The sequence below is a fragment of the Poecilia formosa genome, unplaced genomic scaffold (genome assembly GCF_000485575.1).
Source record: "Poecilia formosa unplaced genomic scaffold, Poecilia_formosa-5.1.2 Scaffold2, whole genome shotgun sequence".
In the NCBI taxonomy this organism is placed as follows: Eukaryota; Metazoa; Chordata; class Actinopteri; order Cyprinodontiformes; family Poeciliidae; genus Poecilia; species Poecilia formosa.
The window spans coordinates 4,349,951-4,376,330 of record NW_006799941.1 but is presented as its reverse complement, the minus strand read 5'-3'; the positions used below and the strand labels follow the sequence as shown (position 1 = coordinate 4,376,330).

Sequence of the window (26,380 nt, the reverse complement as noted above, 5' to 3'; positions counted from 1 at the left end):
TTATAAACTGATTATAAACTGATTCTGCCTAATCCATCAAGCTGTTGCAGAACTAAAATACTGAATTTAAACCAAATAATTCAGAAAATGGCATTGCTTTTTTTAATTTTGTCCTTTTGAAGGCGTAAATGTATGAAAACATCTGAAGTACAACCCATAGCAGGATCATGCTTTAAAATATCTCACTACTGTAAACCATAACAGTCAGATTTTAAAACTGCATAACTATATAATTTCTTAGATAAATATTAACAGAACTGGGCAGATGTAAATCAGAAGCCAGATTGCCTAACTATGTGCAACTTCAATATTAAAAACTGATTTAATTAAGTTTTAGACTTAATTTGGTATTTTTAGCCTCTTAAATTACCTAGTTTTGGTATTTTTACAGCCTATTAAGACAGTAACTCAGTTTGTGAGATGCAGCAGCTGCACTTCATATTTATAACAGTGAGCTAATCCAAAGTGAAAGAAGATATTTAAAAAACACTTACAGGTTCCACTATTTTGGTCTGAATGTCAGGTAATGCATTGTTAGATGCAAACCCACCTGTAGTTTGTACCTTCTACGGGCGTCCATGTGTACGTTCGCATGGCTTCGTCGATGTATCTCTGTGGGTAAACACAAAACGGTGAGCTAACCCTGCTAAAGCATCTGCACATTTCGCCTCCCATAATTAGAAGGAAACAAAGGACAGTGAACACATTGACTGATTCAGATTCATTACAGCGCCATGCAGGAAGGTGCTACTTTGGATCATGATTGAGTCACATATATTGATGACTTGCCTCATCAACTGACTTAATGAGCGTCTTGATTTTTCTTTGCCCCGATCTGCCATCAATCATCTGTCGGCGGATCTGCAGGAAAGCAAAACAGAGGATGCAATGAGAAGGCACACAATACTCAGAAAAACAAAAGAGCATTAACTGAAATACACTGTATAAAAATACATGCCACCTTTTGTTCTTGTGTATTAAGTCAGACTACAGTTTTAAGTCAGTAAGAACTTAAAACGTGAGTTTGTTTTAAGTCCTTTAAGAGTGTCATTATCCACAGTGAAATGATATCCCATAAAACACAGATGCCCTCAGGGGTAAAGATTTTAGTCTTTGGAGGTATGTCCTGTGGTATGATGACACTAAAATTGAAGTATTTGACCCTGATGAAAGCCTGACAGTAACATCCTAACATGTAGTAAAGGGGTGGCAGCATCATGCTGTGGGCTGTTCTGCTAATGGAGGGACTGGTGCACTTCACAAAATACATGATAACATGAGGGAAGAACATTTAACATCAGCCATGATGTTAAAGCTTGGACATAAATTGGTTTTCCAAATGGACAATAATCCTAAGTATTCTGTCAAATTAGTTACAGAGTCTCATGGACAACAAAATTTGAAAACATCAGTTGATAATTATGTATTATTGGAAGAGTAACACTTGAACAATAAGTATAAAGACTTTAAAAAGGGGAAAACATGAAAAAAAGCTAAAATAGGTAAATAATGGTTTTCCTGGTGGGGGCACAAGTAAAGCCTGGCAGCCCGCCAGGCTTGTAATACGCTGGGGGAAATCCTGAAGTTTAAATTCTAACAGTCACTGAAGAAATACGTAAAATTATAAATTATTGTTGGTATTGTAGTCTACTGAAATAAGATAAAGTTTGGTCGCTTCAGTGTGAATAAATCTTCTCTATCTTATCCAGTTATTTCTGATTTTTAACTCTACTAAAAACACCTGAGAACCAATTTGTTCCTGATAACTCGCTTTACCTCCTCCTTGTTGTTATCTTCTAGTTCTGCATCCAGAAAGTCCAGAGTGACGGGCTCCCTGAAGTTAATGATCTGAACAGCACAGAGGGGTGGGAGGCAGCGGGGGAGGATAAACATCATTTAAAACGAATAAAGTTTCAGAATTAGGAAACTAATTAGATGCACAGAGACGGACCTACCTTGGGTCTTAGGTTAGGATGCAGCAGCACGTAACCGTTTGGGTCAGTAGCAAATGTGTAGCCATTGGCCCCAAGCTGCAGGCAAAATAAGTTAGAAAATGATTTATTAACCTTTCAAAGATAAATATGTGGGTATGATTATGAGAGCAAAGAATGCTCACTCTGTATGTTGGAGTCTTCTTCTTGATTTCATTAATTGCAACGTCTACTCCCATAACCCCAAGGATGAGCTGGTTCTGAAGGATGAAAATAAACTATTAGGATCCTAATATAATAATATTATTATAATAATATCTCCTCCTCTTTTCCTGGAAAAGGAGGAGATGCGAAGCGCCGCAGCTCAGGCTGAAAAATCTATCAGGATAACGATTAGTCATGCATTGCACAAAGAATGAGAAAAAGAAAACCTCTGGTCTCTGGTAGACTGGCACAGAAATGTGGCTAACATTTAGTATCTAATCCAACAAAAGCTGCACACCATAATAAAACATGGTAGTGGCAGCATCATGCTGTACAGATGTGTTTCTTCAGCGGGCACAGAGAAGCTGCTCAGAGTTTGTGGGAAGATGGATGTACAATCTCAACTTTCAGAATTTATTTTCAGACGCAATTTGTTTGTAAACAATGTTCAAAACCGTGCATCCTTTTGCTTAAACTTTACAAACTATCACATGAAATTCACTAAAGTTTGTGGTTGCAATCTTCTTCCTACATGACTGAGGAAAACCACCGGGGATATGAATATTTTCAAGGCATTGCGTCGTTGTGGTCAGTGGATGCCACAAACGATTTGTTGTAATGTCAGATGTCACCTCAAGGGGGAGGTGTTGCCACAGAAAGTCGGCGCCGTGTGAACATCATTACAGATGATTGATGATGGTGACACGCAGATAAATAATGAATACAAAAGCTGAAATCATTATGTACGTTTGCTTGACTTTAAAGCTTCGCCCACTTAAAGGGCAAGAAAAACTTTTTAACAGAATAATAATATTAATAGATTGGTTTGAGTCACTGATTTGTGTGTGGGTGGGCGCATAGGAGACACTTTAAAAGTCAGTTGTTTTTACCTGAGAGCTAGCGCTGTCTGCAGTGAGGTTGAAAACTGGCATCGTTCCTGTGATGACAAGCCCCAAACCCTGAAAAAAAGTCAGAAATTTATAACTAACAATTAGATTTTAAATAGTCAAAATTTCTCTTCAGTAGAAACTGGAGACTTATAAACAGAAAATAAGTGCCTTCACCTTGATTTTGCAAATGAAAAAAAAAAAAACTTATAATGATACATAATATGAAATAAATGAGCAAAAGCACATGTTTTTTGTTTAAATATACATTTTGTGTACTTACCAAAGCATCCTGGTAGACGTTGGTCCACTGCACCTGTTTACCTTTAGGCCCAGCCAGCACCATGGGACGTCCCAGGACATCCAGGTATTCCTGCAGGCAGAAACATTTACACTTACCTCTGTGAGTTTCCACAGTAAACACAAATAAACAGACATTTATGGCAGCCGTAGTGCATTGGCTTTAAAGGTAGAGAGCTTGTAGAGCCCTCTGATGTTCATCTGTCATAAAACCACAAGACCCTGACCGGCCTTGTCTTTGTCACCACATAAAACCAGCGGGTCACCACCAGCGGCAGCAGCATCCCGGTCCGACAGAACCATAAAGAACCTCACCCTCACCCCCAGTCCTGCAGCCACTTCAGGCAGTTTCTCATCGTTATGAAGCAGCTATTAAAAACACATTAGGGTTGTCAGGGGTGCGACGTACAAACATTTTCCAGAAGCTCTACTGTCAACAATGGCAGTGTGAGAATATCCCACAGCAATTCTGAATGGAGGTGAAAGGTCAAGTATCCTGGTCATTTGTTTTATTCTGCTTTTCTCAGGAGACCCCATGCCAAAGAGCTAATATTATTTTAGGTAAACAATTATTGACTCGTCACTTTGGAGATTGTGTGCTGAAATTATTGGGTGCATAACCTGGTGGCAAACCTTAGGAAACATTATGGAGTCCCTACCTTTCTTAATATTTTGAAAAGCTTTGAATTCATTCATCTTTTGACTGTTAACCCTGTGAGTGTTAAAGAAAATCATGACAAATCCAGGTAGGTGCATTCAATTCCTAAAATTGTTGAAGTCTTAAAAAATATTCAGGTTTTATGCTGAATTACCACTGCACCCTGGAGAAGGAACTGTTAAAATGCAAAATTAAAAGCTTAATAATATTATAACCAACAGGCCCATGGTGGAAGTATGTAAACTTTAACCATAAAATGTAATTTGACTACGTCTTAACAAACCTTTCCACATTAAAATGAACAGAGAAATTTGTCCAACCCATGCTTCATGCATAAAAGTAGATATATGCATAAAAAGCAGCCATTTCAGTAAAACGCTTTTGTCCATTTTGTTTTCTATCGTCTGAACAGCGAGGTGCTGACAGCCGTAACCTATTCTATTATTAGCTCAATAAAAGTCCAGTTTAATGCGCCACGGGGAGATATTCCATCAGGACACTGACAGCCAGACCTTTTCACGGGATATAGTGGAAATTTTTCGCCTGGCTAGAACAATCTAGGAAAGCATAACAAGTCAGCAACAGACACATGACACAGAGGAAGCAGAGCCACACAGAGTTCTGCTGTATCCACCTGTGTTGATTAAATGCTATTTTCTTCCCAACTGGGAACCAGCAGCTATAATTGCTAAAAGTAAACTTATCGCTGTGCACCAACACCAACTATTTCAAGACTGGACCTGCAGTCCTATAAAAGTGACTCAGGACAGTACTTGTAAAGTTTTTCCATCTGCAGTCCATCTGTTATCCGAATGCTGCCATCTTATCCAAGTGAGACGGTGTAATGAGTGATTTTGAAGGGCAGAGTACTGGTAAATGATGTAAGGTCTCACTGTTTTCTTCTACAACCACCTTCAGAAAACCTATTAGAGTAAGTGGCAGTTCTCAGAATATAAATATGCCAGAGTTAATGGAACAGCTGACAGTCTATTCCTGGGCTGGCTGGCTGGACTGGTGAGTGGGTGGGTTGGCAGAGAAGTGAGGAATAAAAAACAAGAAAGTAGGAGGAGAGTGATGGCGTCGTAGCTCCACCATCGACGGAGAGACAATTTTTTTACGCCTGGAATGAGGCAAATGTGACATTAGTTGAGGGGCAAAATGTTCTGAACGCAAGAGGAAACTCAAGCAAGGTAAATTTTTAATAAGTGTTAAAGAGTGAAATGTGGTAAATCTAACTTTCTGTAGCTAATTCAGCTGTTTATGAAAGTATACCAACTCTAACCCTTGGTTCTGCTTCGTGCACTAAAAATACATTTGGAACAAAAAAATATCTATTTTTTTTATACGTTGCTTTGCAATATAGCTTTTGCTTCTTAATCTGACGATGGATTTCCATGAATAATCCAACGGATATATCGCTGTTTGGGGACTTGTGAAGCTCTGTCAGCGTTTCAGAGGAAATCTCCTCCCAACTCTTCAGTGAGCTTTGCTTCACAATTATATTATAGGTGTTACTTATGCATATACAGTTTTTCCTTCCACTCAACTTTCCATGCTTTGTTACAGCACTCAGTTTCTTCAGCAATGGTCTTTTGTGGCTTAGGAGGCTCAGTGCATGTTGGAAAACTGTCATGTCAAACTAAATATGGGGCTTTGATTACCCATAAGTTGCAATTACCATAATGAGAAACACTTAAAATATATCGCTTTGTGTAATGGAGCTGTACAACTTATGAGTTGTGAATGCTGCATTGGATTACTAATATGAATTAACTTTTTGATGATATTCTGAATTATTCAGATGCTCCTGTACTATTTAAGGATACGACTTTTGCCATCTGCCTTAAAAGATGTTAAATGTCCTTTGTGTAAGAAGCTGAGCATTTGCAGAACTCAGTGCTGTGAGTCAATCTTACAGAAGTAACTTTCAGAGCACTTCACATAAAACCACGTCATCTGAGTCATCACTACGGTGCTAATCCTGAACAAACCTCCATCAAAACATGAGGGATTTCATCTACTGGGAAGTCAGGTTTGATCCAGGATGCTTCTTAACATATGAAAGTCATTTACACACCTACGATACTCTACTTTACACAGATTAACACAGATTTCATGGCACTGTTAATGGATAGGAATTATGAGTTTGTAGGCTTTTGATTTGTTTTTATGCTGTGTACAATAATTGAGAAGAAGTTAAAGAAATATCATAATGTAATTGTTGCCCCAAATGTCCAATTTATGCTCAATTCTGATTCTGTGTTGAGTCTATAAATGTACTGTGTCTTACTTGTGTGTTGATTCTGATGGCTCCAATTGATGGTATTTCAAAGTAGTAACCTGAAATAAGAAGAGACAGACAGTAAAGTTTAGAAATATTAAGTAATATATTCAACTTTCTTACTTGGGTATGCAGGTGACATATTCAGTTCATGCATAAATTTCAAAGTGTGTCCTAATGTGAACCATTTTGGAGACCGGAGCCTCATCTCCTCACGTTCTTATTAGGTGCAAGCATGGTCATAAACCCCGGCGGACGACGGTGGGACACACGGACACGACGGCGCTCGTAGCCGCTGACCCTTTGTGTTTGAAGATGTACTGCAGGATGTAAATGTGGAAGCTCATTGAGAATGCTGAGCCCCAGGCACTGCGGCTGATTAGGAATGGACGAGAATGACCGACTGGGTCAATAACCGGGCTGCTCAACAAGTTATTAAAGCCATGAGTGTTTATACAAAGAGCCGTGAAATGGAGGCAGCGTCTCCAGAATGTTAAAAAGCAGAGGCAACTTTCATTATTTCGACACATTAGGCAGCCTCCCCCCTCCCCGCCACACAGTGTTTGGTGGTGAAATCTCCCTTCTCAGTCTCAATTCATTAGAAAAATGAGAGCACTCATGCACATCCGTAAACATTTTTGAGTTTATAATTCACAAATGCACACACACTGGCATAATGTTTGGTGCCAGGGCTCTTGTCTGTATGCTAGACAAGTGGCGTTGAGACAGACGGGTGATTTTAGAGCAAAGCACCACAAAAAGGTGTAGAGAGAAAATTATGATTTTGATTTTATAGGTTCACACAGCAACGGATGTGATTTCAGAGTCATGGCTACACTCGATGTTCAGTGTCCAGTCTACCAGATAACACTGATGTAGATCTGAATACATTTGTTTAGATGACTGCTAACTGAAAGACTTCAGCTTTTACAATCGCTAGAAATCTAGAGAAAAACTACCACTGACTGTATCCTACTAAAAAACACATCAAATTATACAAAGACGCTCTTAAATAAGGTACAATTAATTATGACCTGAATGTCAAAGATAAAGATAAACTGTGGTGTTAAGATTTTAAGGAAAATTGCAATTATTTAGCATGGGACATTATTTCAAGATATGTCATGTAATCATTATATTTTACTGAAATTAAAAATGTAACAGTCCATTTCAGACGTCTTATATACACACTACATACAAAGACATTTCTTCAGTCGTATTAAATCAAATCACTATTTCTCTTAGTTCAGTCAGGATTATTTAGGTTCTTTGTATTGTAGAAGTTAAAACAAACTCCTTAAAGAAATGTTCTCTCATTTGTGTGAGAAGCAGCTGTGAATAAGTCATAAACACTCCGCTTCCTTGTGTCACATCATGGAAAAATAAAACAATATAAATCAACCAAGAAACCAAGAAGATATTTATGGACCTCCACGGGTCTGGTTCGTCCTTTTCTACAAGTTCTGGATTCCTGAAGAGCAAAAATATGCAAGAATAAACCTTATAAACCAACATAAAATATGTTGGAGATGTTTATTTATTACTCTGTTCATTTCTGTGCGCCACAGATGGACGTACTTTAGTGCACACCCTGTGTTTCAACCCCACAATAAACCAAAACACCTTGAGAAAATGCTGAGTGAAGCTAGTAGGGAATTCAATTAACCACAATGGAACAAGCTAAGCATTAAGATGGGCTGAAAAAGCCACTCAGAAAGGAAGAAGCCTTGACTGCAAAAAGCAACACCTGCCTGTGTCCCAGTTATCTCTTAGGAAGAATCAATTGATTTCCCTCAATCAGTCAATTTCTTTGCAAGAAGCTTCTTAAAGGCTCCCAAAAGGAATCAAAATGTTTCAATTGCAATTTCTTACCAAATACAATGAAAATATATATCAACACGCGTCTATCTCATTATTTGGAACTGAGCAAATAATTTAAGCGATCACAACTGATGTAAAATAGAAAATCTAAGGCTAATACAACAGCAGACAGAAAATAATAATTTTGTTATATTTCTTTTAAAAGAAATCATTTAAATATCTGGTTTCAGCTGTATAGACTTAAACACTAATGGACCCTTTGCACCTGGCTCACCAAGATAAGAGCAGCACTTGTTACGCAGAGATGACAAAAAGATGCCTGTGGGATGTTATGCAGGACGTAGTTGAGTTCACATTTCACAGAGATTAGAGAAGCACTTGTGGCCTGGAGGTGGCGAATTTGATCCTTGTCCCCGGAAGCCTTTATTGAAATCTATATGAATAAAGTCTAAATATAGAGGTCTAAAATTTGATTTACTGTATATGTGGCATGACTGCATAAAATAGCTGACACTGATTTTAAACCAGCAGACCTTTTCTGTATTTGCTCACTGTCCCTTTGTGTATCTAAGAGTCAAATAAATGCAAAGATGATATACATTTTATTAATAATATAACTATAATACTATACTTAATACTATCTTTCCAACAGATGTAATAGCACTAATAATTTCTTCATTCTTTACATCTTCATTTTTTAAAAATCCTTTATAAAACTGTAACAAAGTGCAATATTGTTAATAAGAGTTAATGATCTGTTTTCTTCATAGTGCATGGCAACACAGTTCATATGTTTTATGTTCTTTGAGCAACTTAAGAGTTTGCAGAAAATATCAACATAATTTCTGATGATTCTGTAGTTACAAGTTCAAGGATGTAAAATACATTTAGTTCTGTGATTTTATAAAAGACCTTAATAATCCATGTTAGATTATTTAATACACCAATTGACCTTTAAAGCAATTCAGTAAAGCATTGTGACTGAAATACACAATGGATTACAGAATGAGTTAATTGGGCGTAAGATTTAATAAGCATTGGCTTCTTTCAACTCCTTTTCAAACTGATTATGAAAGTTTTGAGTTTTCACTCTGATGTATCTGTGTTTTTAGATACAAAATCAATATTTCAATCACATGTATATATATTACAAATATGTTGCAACATCTGGGTTGCCAAAATATATGTATATGCTTAAACTAGCACTTTGTTGATGCACAGCTTTATTACATTTCAATATTTATTCAGTTATAATGAACGGAATTGGAGGTGTTCTAGTAAAAGCTTTTGGACATTTGCATCCTTTAAGTCAAGCCAGAATTTAGAGATTGTCAAGGATCAAAAGGTATCAGTCAGGAAAAGGACAGAAGAAAAGACTACACTTCAACATTATGCACATTATGACAGAGTGGAGTCAGTGATCAATAATGGAGAAAATATTGAACAGGGTAAAACATGGAAAACTGGAAAACTGAAAATTTTTCCAAAACTGATTGGAAAACAAGATGAGATGGGAAACCAGTCAGATGGGTGAGCAAAACCAACATTGTTGTGAAAGGATTAGCATCACCCTCTCTATGTAAGCTTATTCCTCACACCTCTGTTATTTATTAGAGCAAAACTCTCAATAAGAGCTTAAAAACACACACAAAATGTTATTTTTTAGACAAGATTAAAACAGAATTCACATTTTGAACACTTTTGTACTTGTATTTAGGTTCCTACTGCTTCTATAAACATCACAAAAAACCCTTAAGAAAAAAACACTCATCCAGTTTTTGGCAATAAGTTCATGTTTTTTGGTGTCTATAAAACGACCCATTTCAAAAACCTCTGGAATGTAACGTCACAAATCAGTGGGCACTGCCCCAGCCAAGCCCAGCCCGTTACCTAGCAACCCCAGAGAAGCCCAGCCCGTCACCTAGCAACCCCAGAGAAGGCCAGTCCGTCACCTAGCAACCCAAGCTGAGCTTCAGGACATTCAGCCAGCTGGTTTTACTGCTACAAGAGCTGTACAGCTTTTACAAAAGAATGTAAATTAATTAGGAGGTGTGGCCAGCAGCAGCTTATTTGGATTTAAAGTGACAAGAGACCCTAAAACATCTCAACCTGAAAGGAAATCAAAACATAAAGAACTGACCAGACTAAAATTTCATTATCCAAGAATGATTTAGTGCAAAGAAAAATAATTATATAGTTTTTTTATAGCCCATAGATCTATCATAAACTGTTCAAGGAAGCCTATTTGGTCCCCTATAAAGTAAAAATTAGACAAAAGCTAGTGTCTGCTGGAATCGCCCACATGGGTGTCAGCGTCCGTCCACTGAGGCTGGAGCGGCAACACTATTGTCTTTAGTACTATGGTAATCACTACAGTTGTGAACAGCAGAGAGCATGTTGGCTCAGAGGCATAATCCTGGACTTCCCCCTGTCTGTCAGGGAGGAAGGTATGCTAATCGCCCTGCTACCAGACTTCAGCTGTTAATTAATAACAACTGTAGGGGAGATGCTTCCACGGCACTTGGCTCCATTGGCAATAAGCTAATCAACAGAGGAGACTCTTCTAAAGAAACAGCTTCAGATAATTTGCAACGTCAATTTGAACCTAGCCACAAAAGACAAGAGAAATGTGAAGGAGAAGTGTTTATGGGTGAAAAAATAATAAGTGTTCAGGAAAAAAAAGCACAGCAGGAGCAAGAAGTTAACGCAGACCCACATGAGTAAAGCGGAGATCAGACAACAGAGCCAACAGGAAACGGAGCTGAGTCAACCGTCAGACTGTTAGTCAGAGACCTGCAAGTCTGCTGGGTTATTCCAGAGCTCAAGGCTGATACAACAGATTTTATCACCCACTAAAGTCCGGCAGTCATTTTTACATAGGTTTAAAATAGCCAGAGCACGTCAGTACCGCAGTTTTAAAGCTATTTTCTGGTTTCGTATCATTTGGTATTTCATTGTCTGGAAACACACTAAACATCCAAGGAGATCATGAACATTTCCACCAAAGAAAATGCTCTTCTGTTAGAAGTTTGTTACTCAATAAGAAAATCAGACAAACCTTGAAATATATTTTTCCAGCCTAATATTATTGAAAAAACTTCTTATTTATTGTGACTAAAGGCAATTTTGTTGCCTTAGAAAAATAATAAGGCAGGCCATTAGATACAATAAACTAATTACAGTAAAAACTACTGAAATATGAAAAAAGCTGACGTCATTGTTCATTTTTGCTAATCTCTAAATGCTTGTTTTGTTAGAATAAAATCAAGCACCAGTTCATTAATTTAAAAAAAGAAAACGTGGGAAACCCAAGTGGCAGAATCACAGAAGCTACTGCTTCCTCTTGATCCCTTTTGAAAGTTTTACAGATATTTTATTTTCACTTTTTAATATATATATGTATTACACAATTCAAAATGAGGATTCTCCCATCAAGGGTTTTCTAAGGACTCAATACTAAATAGACAACCAAAAATATGTCGATCATAGCAACAGCTGCTTTCTTTCTTTCTTTCTTTCTTTCTTTCTTTCTTTCTTTCTTTCTTTCTTTCTTTCTTCCGTTGTTGCTGTTGTTAATAAACTTACCTTTATTAGCACATGCTATCCACTGCAGAGGGGTGACGTCATAGTTATGCTGCCCAACAGAGAAGGTGAAAACTCGAACCTGGTTCAGGACAAGAAAACACACAGAAAAATAAACTATACTACATTGTTTAATTTGATAAAACCAAAAACATTTCACAATTAAATCTGATTTGAACTGAGGTGGATTGTAAGGAAAATTATGCTTTGCATCAGAATTTTAACATGCAGGATAGAATAGAAAGAATTACAGACAGATTCATTTTAAATGTGCTGAGGCGAATTGGATTTAATAGGACTGCAACCCAGTATATTTTAATCGAACCTTCTTACTTTTTATGACAGCTGAAATTGATTTCTCTTGCATTTTGTTATAACATAAATTCACAAAGCTGAATGAAGCTTAAAATGGCAGATTAGTCAAAATGGAGAAATTTGGTGTTGACAGCAAGACAAAAACGATAAAACAAGTAAACCAGCAGCTGAACCACCACATGCTCTGGTGAAATAGCGGCTAATTAGTCATCAGGTCAGAGCTGTTAACACCAGCTAAGCAACAAAGGAGAAAGACAGAAAGAAAGAAAGAAAGGATGGGATGGAAATGTAAAGACTGGAAGAACGACAGAGGAGATAAATCATGTAAATCAAAAGGAAAGGGAAGAAATCTTAGAGAGGACGGTTTGTGCACAGATTGGGATGCTTGGCATGTCTGACTAACACAACTGTCTGAGACAAAAACATGAAGACAGGAATCGATGGACAGAAATCAGCCTAACTGAGACATACTCACAGTTTTGTTGGGCCAGTTATACTTCTCAAAGATTTCCTGAGCACGATCTTCACCGCCATCTGTAAACATCATTATCATCTTATTGCAGTTGGCCCTCGGGGCACTGCTCTCCTGTGACAGGCGAACGGAAGACAGTGAAGGAAAACAGAGAGACAGATTACAGAAAGTATAAAGCAGTAATGATATAGCTATCTTACACCACAGCGTCTTTTCAACACTAGCTTCACTTGTTTGAGTTTTGCCCAAGTTTCTTTGCAAAATATTGAAAATTGCCCAATATTTGTGAAGTGTAAGGAAAGTGTGGTACCTCTTAATTAAACTCCAGTGCAAATAAATATTCTTCATAAGTCCCTTAATTAATAAATAGATTCCACTTATGTAAAATATAACTTAATTTTTAATGCTATTAACTAAACCGAAGCATCATCATAAAGCATGGTGGTGGCAGCAGCATTGTGCTAGTGGGGAAAGTGAAGTTGGGCAAAACATTGTCAGACATTGTAAAAGATAACTGCTCATTTTAGGAATAACCAAGGAAAGTTTGAACCTAAATCCAGATGAGATTTTGTGGCGTCTACAGTCTAACTGAGCTTGAGCTTTGAGAAAAGGTCACTGGACCATAAGTATCTTTATGATAAAGATTTATGGATCTTTATGAAAAAAAATAATGAAGAAGGAAGAAGTAATGGCTAAAAGAAATCCAGTTTCCAGTTTGCCTAATCAATACAGCAAACATGTAGAAGAAATCTAAGCGTGTGGAAAATTAACACTGCTCCTCAAACACACCTTTAACAATCACTTTTAAACATGAAGCCTGACCTACAATGGAGGGGGGTCTCCAACATACTGATGAAAATTGAGTACAGTAAAAATGAACTCTATCCTATTGAAATTTTTATATGTAAATAATTAGAAAAACACGGCCAACAACACAACCGTTAATTGGTCTCTCTAAATTGTCCTTGGCTGAAAAACTCATCATGATATATACGTTTCATATCGGTTTCATATCAATTATTGATTAGTTTTTTGTTTTAAATATCTGAAAGGATGACCTTTTCTGTTTTAGCTCCATGCCGTTGTTCATTTTTAATCAGTAATGAGGCACAGTGGTGAAATCTAAAACTGCTGCTGTGCCAGTTACTCAGCAGGTTTGGTTGCTAGGTAACCAACGAGTGAGTTAGTGAGTTGATGCCACCTACCTTGCTTAGCTTACTTCCCCCAGAATGCTGTGCGATTTTGGACCAGATTTAAAAAAATACTCTACTGACTAAAGTATCAGATGTATTATCTACGGATATTGATCATGTATCTATTGGGATATATATTGTTATTTATGGTCCAGCCCAAGGTGTGGGTGTGTGCATGCTGGTTTGCCCTGTGATGGACTGGTGAGGGTGGATAAGTGTGAATAGCTAATGGATGGAAAGATAATTTTAAAAACCATTTAACAATTTTCTTCCACTTCACAATTATGTGGACATTATTGTAATTAGTTTGCTTTGGTCCATCAAAATTTACATTAAATTACAAATACAATTTGAGAAAGTTGTATAATTTTGCAAAACGCTGTAAGCATTCAACCTAATCTTACAACTTCACTGCTATAAAAGTGTGTAGATCTCTATTTGCAGCACGCACCAAGTTAGAATTAAATCTACAGTACATTATATTAATCAACCATTAAATATTGCTGCTCCCCGTCTCCTCCCCATGATACGACAGCTGCGGCTGATATGCAGGCCAATCTGACAAGATTCTAATAAATATAAATAATATTGCTGCGATTACATATTTTTATTGTGCTTCTGCCACAAATCATTCAGCGAGCCGGCAACAGACAGCGATTAAGACCCCCTCCCTTCTCCTTTTTTATTTCTCTTTTCTCCGACAAAATGCAAGGATTCTTGGCTCTGTGCCTCCCAAAATGCACAGAGGAATATAAAGTGTCTGTGGCTGATCTCCTCTGGGCTACGCTCATCAATCATCCTATCAGAGCCCATTAGCGTGGCAGCCTCAGAAAATGCGCCGCAGCATACGGAGCTGAGGCAGCACCTGTGCCGGGAGCACGTGGACGGGCTGCTGCTGAGAAACCTCGTCTCCATGTCGGCTGCCACTCCGCCGCAATGGCAGCCATAATCAAGCCTGCCGTTAGAAATGACAGCCTTCTGGAAATGTCTAATGCAAACCTGGGCTGCTCACTGTCAGACTTGTGGTATCACCATAGTTTGATTAATTAGATTAGACAAAAGCATCAGCCTTAGAAAAACAAAGCTGCCGTTCCAAGAAAAGCTTGTTAGCTCTTACATTGAGAAGTTGCTCGAAGGCAAACGTGAAGCCTGATTTGTAGTCTGTGGTTCCTTTGGCCTGCATATGCGTGACGGCTTCCTTGAAGATCTTCTTATTGCGGACGTTGGCTTGGACCAAAGTCCTGAAGCAAGGGACGACAGCCTCGGCCTTTTCATTAAACTGAAAACAGAGGAGAAAAAAAAATGTATCTGAGCATTGATAGGGAAAAATACCACAAAGTTTGCCAAAACACAACTGTGTCCAGCTGAGTATCTCTGTGTTATTGGTCTGGTGTGCGCAGTTCATGGAGGCAGGATGCAGACGTGGGTGAGTGCAGATGCAAGCTGCCCTGCCACTCTCCACCTGGCAGTAAACACCGATAATTACAACTTTCCCCCACAAAGAACAGGTGCGCCTGGAACGCCACTGCAGCGCGCCGAACGGAAACCCAGCCAAGGTAATATCATCTGTCTCATCTCATCCACCAAATTAGCCTAAAACTGCGCTTACGTCCCTCCATGTCTGTGTGTTTACATCTGTGGTCATGTCTGCACGCGGTGTCCATGCATGATTATGACATTAGCAGCAATGTCTGAAACGCCGAGTTTCAAATGTTTCTTCTTGAAGGTCAGATTCAGATTTCGCTGACATTTTCAATGTGGATTGATGTGAAACGCTGTGTGTGAGAAAAGCTGACATTTCTCATAGGAGTCGTTGTCGTCACATATTTAGAGAGGCAAAGAAATCAAAAGCACTGAGAGTTAATATTAATACATTGTTCGTCTGTATAATGTAAAAAAGCTGAGTTCATGTAAATAGGATAAAGGAAAAATGATTTTACATCTATTAAAGATTAAACATTTAACAATTTTCCAGGTTCAGCTTTTTAAAGCTGATTTTAAACTACAAATTACTGAAATTGAAGGAAGGAAGGAAGGAAGGAAGGAAGGAAGGAAGGAAGGAAGGAAGGAAGGAAGGAAGGAGGAAAAACCAGACTGCAAGGAATGAATGAAAGGGGAAAGGAATGAAGGAAAGAAAGAAGTAAGTTAGGAAGGAAGGAAATAAAGAAGGATTCAATGATAAATGATGGAAGGAAGGAAATGAGGGTGCGAGGAATAAGGACATGAGGAAGGAAAGAAATAAATTAGAAAACGGAGAACAGAAATAACAGAACAAATGAAAGTAGGAGACAAGGAAGAAGATGGAAGAGTGTCAAACAGACAGGAAGAAAGGAAGGACACAAGGAAAAAACAAAGGAGAAAAGAAGAAAGGGAGGAGAGAGATTAAGATGGAAGGAAAGAAATAAATGAGGATGCAAAGAAAGAAAAAATGACAGGGAAAGGACGAAAAAATGATAACTACATAAAAAAGGAAGAAAAGACACAAATAGGGAATAAAGGGAACAAAGATGGAAGGAGGATAGCAGGAACAGAAGTTGGACAAAAATAAATGGAGTAAAGAAAGGAAAGAAGATAGAGTAAGATGAAAAAAATAAAGGAAGAAAGGACTGAAGAGAAAGAGTTCTGACACAAGGAAGGAAAATAGAAAGAGACATTTAGTAAAGAAAGGAGGGGCACAAAGAAGGAGGGAATAACTCACAAAAGGAAGGAAAGAAGGAAGGACACAGTAGCAGTGGGTAGGATATGAAAAGTAGGAGAGAAAGCTGCAAAGAAGGAATGATGAAGGAAGAACAGAAGAAAGGAAAGAATGAAAGACAAGAACAGGAATGAAAAGCAATAAGACTTGATGAATGAGAAGAAAGGAAGGACAGAAATAAATCAGGAAAGACAGAAGCTGAAAGAAAGAAGATAAACATTTATTAACAGAAAATTAAGTATGGAAATACAAATATGTTCCATACTTATCCAAACCTGCCTGTTCAGGAGCCCAAATTTATAGAAAAAAACAATCATCGTTGTATCTAAATTGATGTCAGAAGTAACATCTTTAAAGTCCTGAAAAACGGAGATGCAGAAGTCGGTGTTTGGTGATAATTTGGGGGTAATTTCTCATGTCATTAATGCGTTTTGCGTTGTGCAAATAATTCACAGCAGGCTTGTGTAAACCCTCACTTCCTTCACAGTGGTGGAAATCAGATGCGTTCCCACCCAGATTAGCATGCTCATTTCTTGCTCTTGGAGATGGGATTTAGGGCCATACAGTGGCTAAAAGCAATGGATTATGGAGGATTACCGAAGAGAGTCGACAAACAGAAGCACCACACCAAGCAAGCAGACGTGTATAAGTGAGGGAGTCTGTGTGTGTGTGTGTGTGTGTCTGTGTGTTTGCAATGCAGAAAGCAGGTTTTGTGTGTTATCTGCCCTGCAGAATAGAATAGCAATCATATTCCCACACATATTAGTTCTAGTAATAGAAAACCTGGTGATCAGCAGTGACAGAAAGACACAGATGGACACAATCCTATATGGACATAAATGTAGGAAGAGCAAATAGAGGAGAGACGTGGTTTCCACCGCAAATAAACAAGTGGGGACAGAATGAGCCCACTGTTGCGCCTAATGACTCCCAGCTTAATTAGAAACCGCCAAATAAAAACTGCAAATACTGGCAGTAATATCACTTGCAGTAGTGAGTCATTATAATAATGGGAATAATGACTTTATAGCTTCGACGTACCTTCGCCACATTGACATAGTCATCGTCTGATAGCGTGTCAAGCATCTCTATGACGGAGGTTTTCATGAGCTTCAGAGTGAGTCCGCTGACACTGCCGCTCCTGCAGAAAGCAAAGAGACGACGACGCTCAGAAACATGCAGAAATATTAAAATTAGTTTTCTTGCTTTACAGGTTATAAGTTGGAACTTTACTACCATTTGCATCTAATTCCCCCCTTGATCCAGTTTTTATTCTTTGATGAGTTGATGATGAGGATGCAAATAAAGGATAAGATGTAGAATAAGATCAACTAAAAAAGTAAAATAATCCCAATTAAACTGTAGTGAGTCGATAAAAAGAAGTGATGATAAGTAGTAGATTTGTCCATATAGCTATTATTTCTCTCATTATACATGCAATATATACATGTATATATTATATAATATACATGTATATACAGCTCTGGAAAAAATAAGAGACCACTAAAAGTGATCAGTTTCTCTGATTTTACTCTTTATAAGTACATGTTTGAGTAAAATGAACATTGTTCTTTTATTCTATGAACAACTGACAGCATGTCTGAAACTCCAACTAAAAGTTTAGTTTTTATTTGCAGAAAATGAGAAATGGTCAAAATAACAAAAAAGATGCAGTGCTTTCAGACCTCAAATAATGCAAAGAAAACAAGTTCATATTCATTTAGAAACAACAATGCTGATGTTTTAACTCAAGAAGAGTTCAGAAATAAATATTTGGTGGAAAAGCCAGGAGGTTTTCAGTGGGGTTCAGTGCAGTGGGCTCTTAGTTTATCCACAACTGTATATATAAATCTACTGCTATAACTGAAATGGACAAATTACAAATATAAAATAAAGGTTAAATTACACAGAATATTTATGTGTGTTCTTTAAATTTTCAAAATATTATAATTTAGAAATCAATCTCTTTTATGTCAGTTTTTAAGGTTGATAATATAATTTAATGCTAAACAATTATCCATAAAGAAATAAATGTGAAAGAAAGAAATATGAATGTGTTTGAGTGAGAAAAAAATACTTTAATAACTACATTTCTCATAATAAATCACATTCAGCTTGCATATTTAAGTCCTCTGGTTCTTAACTTGTCCAATGTCACTTTTCTCTCCCACATCTTGAAGGTTTACCTGAACCAATAAATCAGGATGTAAGGCTTAAAGGTCAGAGGATAAGAAGCAATCATCGTCTTAAACTTTCGCCTCCCCTCACACCAACAGGTGGCACTGGTGTCCTTTGAAGGCGATAATCTCTGCTGGATCCAGGGACAAGGTGAGGGAAAAGTGAAATACTTACACATCTACAATGATGACCATGTCCTTTGGAGACGATGCACCTTGGATATACCTGCACAAAAGAGGCAAAGAAAGGACTTTAATTTGTTCCCATAATCTCTGAAAATTGCACTGAAGAAAGAGGCCAGCGTCACAATGAGCCCAGTCATAATAGTACGGAGCAGCCATAGCTGAGCCCACTTAAGCTACAGAATAGTGAAAAGGCTTATGTGCTTAGAAGAGTTAATAAGTTGTTATATACTTCAGTGTTGGCTACAGCCGCTGTTGGCTGACTTCAATGCAGATAGTCCTCTTCAGTGAATACCAGAGCCTGGTCTGAATAATTGTTGCATAAGCCGGAGTAATTACTAGTTGATGGTTTCAGCATGTAGCAACACATCTGGCACAATAGCCTGCAGTGAACTGTAAAAGCCTTCAAGCAAATGTGGAGATGGCCCTTGTAATGGGCCCAACAAACACATCTTTAACACCATATTATCAGCGTTATTATACTGTTAAAAGTGCAATCATCCCTTTAAACAAAGGCTGAATGTGTAAAATGTCTGAGATATTTAGACTGTATTACACTAAACAGCAATCTTAAAAGCTGCTTAATTATAGAGATTTGTTTTCTATTTTGGCATTAATGACAGAAGAAATTTCAGGGGAACTTTACACAAAGTCACATTTATTTAAGGGTAGGATAACTACACCTCCTTTTTTCTGATGCTAATTAAAAGACAGGGGGATTGTTAGAGTAACTTTTATATACGGTGCCTTGCAAAGTTGTTCATACTACATTAACTTTTCACATAATTGTCCATAATTCATTACAATTCTACATACTTGTGGATTGGAAGGAAAATTAGACATGCTTTTAAACATTATTCACAGCTAAAAACCTAAAAAGCTCCCTTTTCTCTGATACAGTCAAATAAAATCAAGTGCAAACAATGGCCTTTGGGACTCAATTAAATCCATCATCTGAATGTGGAAAGAGCTAAACCAGTGTTTCTCAACCCTGGTCCTCACTGCCCCCCTGTCCTGCATGTTTTAGGTATTTCCCTTCTGCCACACACCTGAATTGCATCTCTGGGTGATTAACAGGCTTCTGCAGTACTTGAAGGTCATGCAATCATTTGAATCAGCTGTTCTGGAAGAGAGGCACATCTAAAACATGCAGAGCAGGGGGGCAGTGAGGACCAGGGTTGAGAAACACTGAGCTAAACGCAAATGGAAAGTTGTACAAAGACATGGCTGTCTAACCAAACTGACTGGTAAAGGAGAAAACCAATCAGAAAAGCATGATAACTCTAGGGGAGCTGCAGAGATCCCCTGCTCAGGTGGGAGAATGTGGATAGACCAGGACTATTGTTAGTTATGCTCTTCACAGAATGCTGCCTTTTCAACAGGGAGCCATAATAGGATAATATAGATAACATGAAAAAATTTACTTAAGTACATTCCCTCACTGGATATAAACAACTTACATGGACGTTTATGGTTGCTTAGCAACGTATTATGAAGAAGTTCTTAATGGTGCGTTCACACCAAACACAATACGCGCATCAAAAACTCGTCCGACACTTCAAGTTCAACGCATGTGCACTTTGAATGCAGATGCTTGACATTTCGCTCCACACTTAGTGTTTCATGCGTCTGGTTTACATTCAAAGTCTATCTGGAGGCGCGTCAAAGGCGCCAGATGCATCAACATTGCTCTAGCCGCTGTTTTCCGTTGCCGGCCTATTTATCAGACATGCTCGACGCATCAAACTCTTCAAATCGTGCCGCGACTCTGAATGTAAACCAGATGTGCAAAATGCGTTTGGTGTGAAGGCACCATAATACCTGACTCAGCTCCCGGATCAGGCCTTTAAAAAGCCTGACCTGTCGATTCTAATATTGGCCAATACTAAATGTTTTTGTCTGAAATGTTGCTGAATAAAGCAAGAATGTTGCTGATTTTGTAACAGCGGGGTGACTATTGCTAACTGGAAACATGCAGGCATGAACTTTTGGTTGGTTCTGTCAGTCAAACTTCTCTCACAGGAAAGCAAAACAGGACAGTGGTTGATTTTTAGACTTTCACCGAGGGAGATAAGATCATTGGATAAGATCGACTTCACATCTAAGTATCGTCCAATCACCAATCTCCCAAAATAAAGGCAATCAGGGCCAATTTATTGGTGCACTCTCAGATTAAGTGATATTTCTCAAAGGGAATGCCAAAAGCCAACTCTCTCTCTCTCTCATTGAAAACTTGTTTTCTTTTTTTTTTTTATTATTTAAACATGCTTAGGACTTTCATAGACAACACCTGCAAGACCAAAGTCCCTTTGCACCGTTTAGTTGTAACTGGGAAACTAGTAAAACCTCACCTATCCACTCAGCTAAAATTCACTTGTCAAGGAACAGCCAAAGTGGAGCTGGCATGAAAGCCCACGTTGACCTGAGTAATTTCAGTAAAATAAGGCAGCCGACGTTCCGTTCCCTTCGCCGGCTCTTCAGCTGGGTGTCAAATACGTCATTGAGTCTGGCGGCGACCCTGCTGCTGCTTCAGATTGTTAAACGAAGCACCTTCCCAACGATGTGTGTAAGCTCACCGGACAGAGACGGTGATGAACTAGCCGGCGCATGTAACATCTGAACACTGTTGATAGAGGATGACATACAGAGGGAAATCAGAAATCCCTTCAGTCTCTTCCAGTGGCAATTAAATTCGCATTTGCCAGCGATACAAAGAGAGCTAAGATGGATGGACAGCCGGGGCTTTTCTGCAGCTCGGATGCGGAAGGGAGGGTTGTCTCAGATGTGAGTCTTAGTTTGACATTCTGAGGAAGTGAGCAGGCGAGCAGTTAGCAGCCGTCTTAGGCAGAGCCAGAGCAATCATCAGGGGTCTCTTTCTGCTGATTATCGGCCGTTCTGCTGAGTGCAGAGGGAAGCCAGCTGCCCGCGGGCCAAAGAGGCTCTTTTCGCTCGCTCGGCCAGGCTGATACGGAGGTTTGAGCGACGGAGCCCCAGTAGGCGCCACTCTAAACTGCTGAGTGACCCCTGACCTGTGTTGACATCTCATTGCCTGGTCTGCTCAAACCACTTTGGTGAAAAGCTTAAGTGGAAATCTCAGGAGAAACAGGGGCTGCTTCATATGAGGTCAATAATTGAGCTCAGCTGGTAGCGAATATAGGCAAAATATATGTGTGTGTACATAAGAGGGAGATGGAGAGAGAGTGAGGAAGATGGAGGAGTGAGAATCCAATTATGTTCAATAATAAAGAATGCTACATCAAAGGTAGAACTTCCACAGCTTTCCACTTCTGTGTGGCGACAGAAATCAGGTCTGGAACCATGAGGCATATAGGCGTGCATGACTTTTATCAATTTAATTACTGAAATCTTAATTCAAGGCAGTGAGGGAGAGGGCGGAGGAAGGACCTGAGACTCCACGCGGCGGGGGCCGCTTTCTTTTTAGCAGACCGAATTTGTGAAAGCGATCATCGATGCGGGACGGAAAGCTCGGTCAGAATGAGGCACACGTCTCAACTCCCCGAGGCTCCCAAACAGAGTCACCTCGTCTGGAGATTAAAGGAGGGTCATTTGGTAACGGCTGATGCTCGCAGACCAACTGCGAGATTTCATTAACTTCCTTGGTCAGTCTACTTCTCATCGAGGAGAATGGTCGTTTAATGGGAATTCAACTTATTTTGGAGGGGGTTAAATGTTAATTATAAGGCAATGCGGGCTTTCATTACCATGTCATTACAGGTCATCTTCATCTCCACCATTGCAACAATCTCAGACTAAAGAACTATGCAGGCTGCACACCTAAAATATGCTGAGGAGATATTACTTTCAAGCAGATCATTTCTCTGCAGCTGTGAAAGAGGCAGCATTGATCAGTGGTAATAGGGTTTAAGAGAAATGTGTGAGCCGTGATGGAGTAAGAAGAGTAAGGCATGAGTCAAAGCTATATAGTGCTGCCATGGCTGATCTTCCACACAGATTGGCCTGGCATATCGGCAACGGCCCCGTTTTATTTTTTTCCTCGTCGCCTGAAGTGCGACTGAATTTTGTCTCTGCCTCTGAGCGGGACAACATCAAGATCAGAGGAAGTGGGATATAGAATCAAGGATTTTCAGTCTACGGACCCGATATCGCACTTCTGACGGATAAAAATCACAAACTGCGGCTGGTATCCGGGTATAATTCACCACGTTTTTGACTCGCGGATCCAGATGTGTCGTTTCTGCATGGATTCCAGTCTGTAATTACCTCTCGGCTCCTGCCCCCTGATGCCATTCTTTCCCTGTCATTACCCAGTCTCCTGCATGCCAAGGCCAGGTGACAAGCAGATGGGCCTGGCTGGTGCTGAACCGAGCCCGCTCGCCCATTCAGTCCCCAGCAGGCAGCGGACCCAGCCTTTCAGCTTTTTACCATCCACTAAAGGTTACAAAGAACAACTCATCACTGCCAGTGAGCCATCAAGAGCAGTATCCTGTTTCAGACATGGCCGCTGTATTTCACATAATGACGTGTCAGCTCCTGTTTGTTCTGATGCGCCAATTAGAGAAGATAAACAACTGCCATCTGAGACTTTATATCAGTGCCACGGTTCATTATAAAAAATCTTGGATCAAGATTTAGGTTGACATAACACGTTAATTACAAGTTGAGTCATGGTACACCTCCAGTGATTTTTTTTTTAAGTAATCCTTACTGAAAACCACAAGTCACATCTCCAGTGAGCTAATTAATGAATCCAGCTTGCAATACATAAGTAGTTAACAGCATCATTCGGTTTTTGCAGTATTCCTGTCAATCTAGTGGATTAATTTAATCTTAGTAACATGTTTACCGAAAGGCAGATGCAGCAGACCATAGATGGAAAGAAGGATTTTTCATAAGCTCAATGAAATTATGGACAACCCTGACCATCCTTTTCATGAAACTGTTGGGAAAACAGAGTGTCTTCAGTCAGAGGCTTCTTCAAACTCACTGTAACACAGACTGCTACAAGAGCTCTTTCCTGCCAACAGCCACTACTGTCGACAATAACTCTTTGAAGACTTTGAATTAATGAGTTACAACAACATTTAATTTCCTTTTGGGATCAATAAAGTATTTTTGAATTTGACTTTTGCATCAAAATCTTTTACTTGCTTTCTAAAGACCATAACTGTGAATCTAGTAGCTAAAGGAGAAATGTTTTACTGAGATAAAGACAGATTTCCTGAAGCACCATCAGCCTACGTTAGGGTTAGGGCTGGACAATATGGCTGAAAAACGTATCACAATATCAGCGTTCCATATCGGTTGGTATTGATAACTATTGATTTACTTTTATTTTTTTTTTCTATATCTGAAATCCAGCCAAACTGGTGATGTAACCTTTCCTCTTTTATCCACATTTTTCTCTTCACACCGTTGTTTATTTTTAGGAAGTTATGAGACAAAGTGGTGAAACCTTAAACTGCTGCTGCTCAAGTTACTCTATGTTGTTGCTAGGTAACCAAAGTTTGGGGGGAACTTGAAAGCTCTTGTTACCCAGCAGGTTGTTGCTAGGTAACCAAAGAGTGAGTTGATTCCACCAACCTTGATTAGCTCACAGTTGAGCAGCTAAAGCCTTTCCTCTGCCTACATTTCCCAGAATGCTGTGTGGTTCTGGTTCAGAGTTCAGGGAATATTCTTACTGAATGTTGAATATTCTATCAGATGTGTACTCTATTGATCTCGATCATGTGTCTATCGGAATCAGAATCAGTTTTATTGCCATTGCCAGTAAACAAGCTCACAGGTCAGGAAAATGTTTTGATGTATTGATGCAAAAATAAATACTGAAATGAAATATGGAAAAAAAAAAATGTGTATGCATGTGAGAAAAATATGCATCCACGTGAGTGAACGTTAGAGAGAAAAATCCCAGGTAACGGAGTCCGTGGTCCCCGTCTGCGAAGCCGCACAAGAACCCCTAACCCTTTTAGTCAAGAGATGCACTAAATCTGCCACAGATGCTAAAAACACAGGCAGTAAATCAGTGAGGCAGTAGATCTAATGTTTAGGAGCCCTTCACAGGTGAAGCAGCTTGCTGACACTGTATTTAGACATAAAAACAAACAAGGCAGCGAGCACCAAGACATATATATCATGTTGTTTATTGTTATTGATTTATTGTTCAGCCCTACCCTACGTATAGTAAAGTCACAATCCAGATGCAACAGCATTAGATGGATTTTAAAACATGCTGAAATGCATTTATATTGTTTTAAAAATTCATGGCCAGATATTTAATGTTGGCTTGTGATGTCATCGAGAAGTATTGGATCCCCAACAGATTTCTGTCATTGCTGCTCCTTTTTCAATGCGGTGGAGAGATCAGCAATTTTATCTAGATGGAATAAACCCTGAGACTACTTTTCATATATCTGTTTTATTTTAAGATGTATGATGGAAAAATAAACACAGCAAGATATCAATAAAAGCCAAGGACTACCACACTTTCACAGAAATCAACAATAGGAAAGATTTTTGCATTATTTTCCAACTGCTTACATTACTTTGGCAATAATAGCAGAATTATGCAATTAAACAGGGAAATCCTTCATTAAAAATGTTGGGAAAAAAAGCCCAGCTCCTCACATATCTGCATCCTCAGCTTGTATAACCATAAAATACTAACAAACTCTAAAACATATCACGCATTTTGTAATATAAAAGGGTTCCCAACGTACCAGATCTGTTTGTGACAACATCTCTGATCTAGATAAGGCCTGGTACACACATGCAGCCAACGTGTGCTCTTTACACTGAAGGCAGAATAAGGTATCGCTCCGAGAGAGACGAGATTAAAGCGGCTACATTCACAGCCTCCCCCTCCCTCATGACTCCCCCCGAACCTCCACCAAATTAAATCTAAAAGAAATGCATTATACAAGCGATGAACACAACAACATATTCTGCGTTGCGGTGATTGCAGTTCGCTGCTTTTGTAACAGTCAGGTAAAAGAGTCTCATTGGAATTCATGAAATAGTTTTATCACAGCCCAGCGCTGTACAATCAATACATTAACTGCGCTGGGGGGGCCGACTCTCTCGCAGGAGATTGTGTTTATGCACCCTGACCCATTCTGCAAAGTGTTGAGCGTTACATTTAAACGGAGGGAATAATCTAAAGCATTTTTAGGAACATGCAACAGATGCATGGGATGGTTGGGCCATGTTTTATAGTGACGCTTGCTGTTGATATGAATTGCGGTGGTTTTTACTGGTAATCATGGGTGTGCACACGGTGAGCATGCTTTGACATGAATGCATCGTTTACAAAAGATGTGAGGACAGTAAGCACCAAATAATGGGGAGACGCTATAGAGCGCAGTGAGAGAGCGAGTGTGTGAATTTGTGCTGTGCTGATGGGCTTATTATTTTATGGACTGCTGCTCTCTTAGTGCTCCTGTGGATGTGCAAGGCGAATTGAGATTGAATTAAGATAAAAATATAGGGGGACAGTTCCCAGAGAGCCTGCAGGAGACAGAGATGTTGTCTGCTGCTTATTTATTCAACTTTGTGTTGATTACTGGAAGCGTTGCTGCCACCGTTCAAATTTCTGTATTTTCATGTGTCGAGGAATGTGCACAATGTTCTCTCTTTCAACTTCTCCGCTTTTTGAGTATTTCTCATGCAACCCCATTCGCAGACAATTGCAGCCCTTGATGCA

The 26,380-nt window shown here is 39.0% G+C and overlaps 1 protein-coding gene across 8 annotated transcripts in view; it reads right to left on the bottom strand.

Annotated features, from left to right (window-relative positions):
• The window catches only part of cacna2d2a (calcium channel, voltage-dependent, alpha 2/delta subunit 2a), a 234,507-nt gene that overhangs the window by 19,135 nt on the left and 188,992 nt on the right, over positions 1-26,380 (bottom strand). For all 8 annotated transcript variants that reach the window (XM_016670882.1, XM_016670865.1, XM_016670866.1 and 5 more), the window contains 13 exons: positions 18,692-18,742; positions 17,381-17,480; positions 14,762-14,923; positions 12,455-12,565; positions 11,668-11,746; positions 6,271-6,320; positions 3,306-3,395; positions 3,026-3,094; positions 2,117-2,191; positions 1,956-2,030; positions 1,777-1,848; positions 790-861; positions 551-612 (listed from right to left, as the gene is read on the bottom strand). In XM_016670882.1, coding sequence (XP_016526368.1) covers positions 551-612; positions 790-861; positions 1,777-1,848; positions 1,956-2,030; positions 2,117-2,191; positions 3,026-3,094; positions 3,306-3,395; positions 6,271-6,320; positions 11,668-11,746; positions 12,455-12,565; positions 14,762-14,923; positions 17,381-17,480; positions 18,692-18,742 — 1,068 coding nt within the window. The remainder of the gene's footprint in view (positions 1-550; positions 613-789; positions 862-1,776; positions 1,849-1,955; positions 2,031-2,116; positions 2,192-3,025; positions 3,095-3,305; positions 3,396-6,270; positions 6,321-11,667; positions 11,747-12,454; positions 12,566-14,761; positions 14,924-17,380; positions 17,481-18,691; positions 18,743-26,380) is intronic.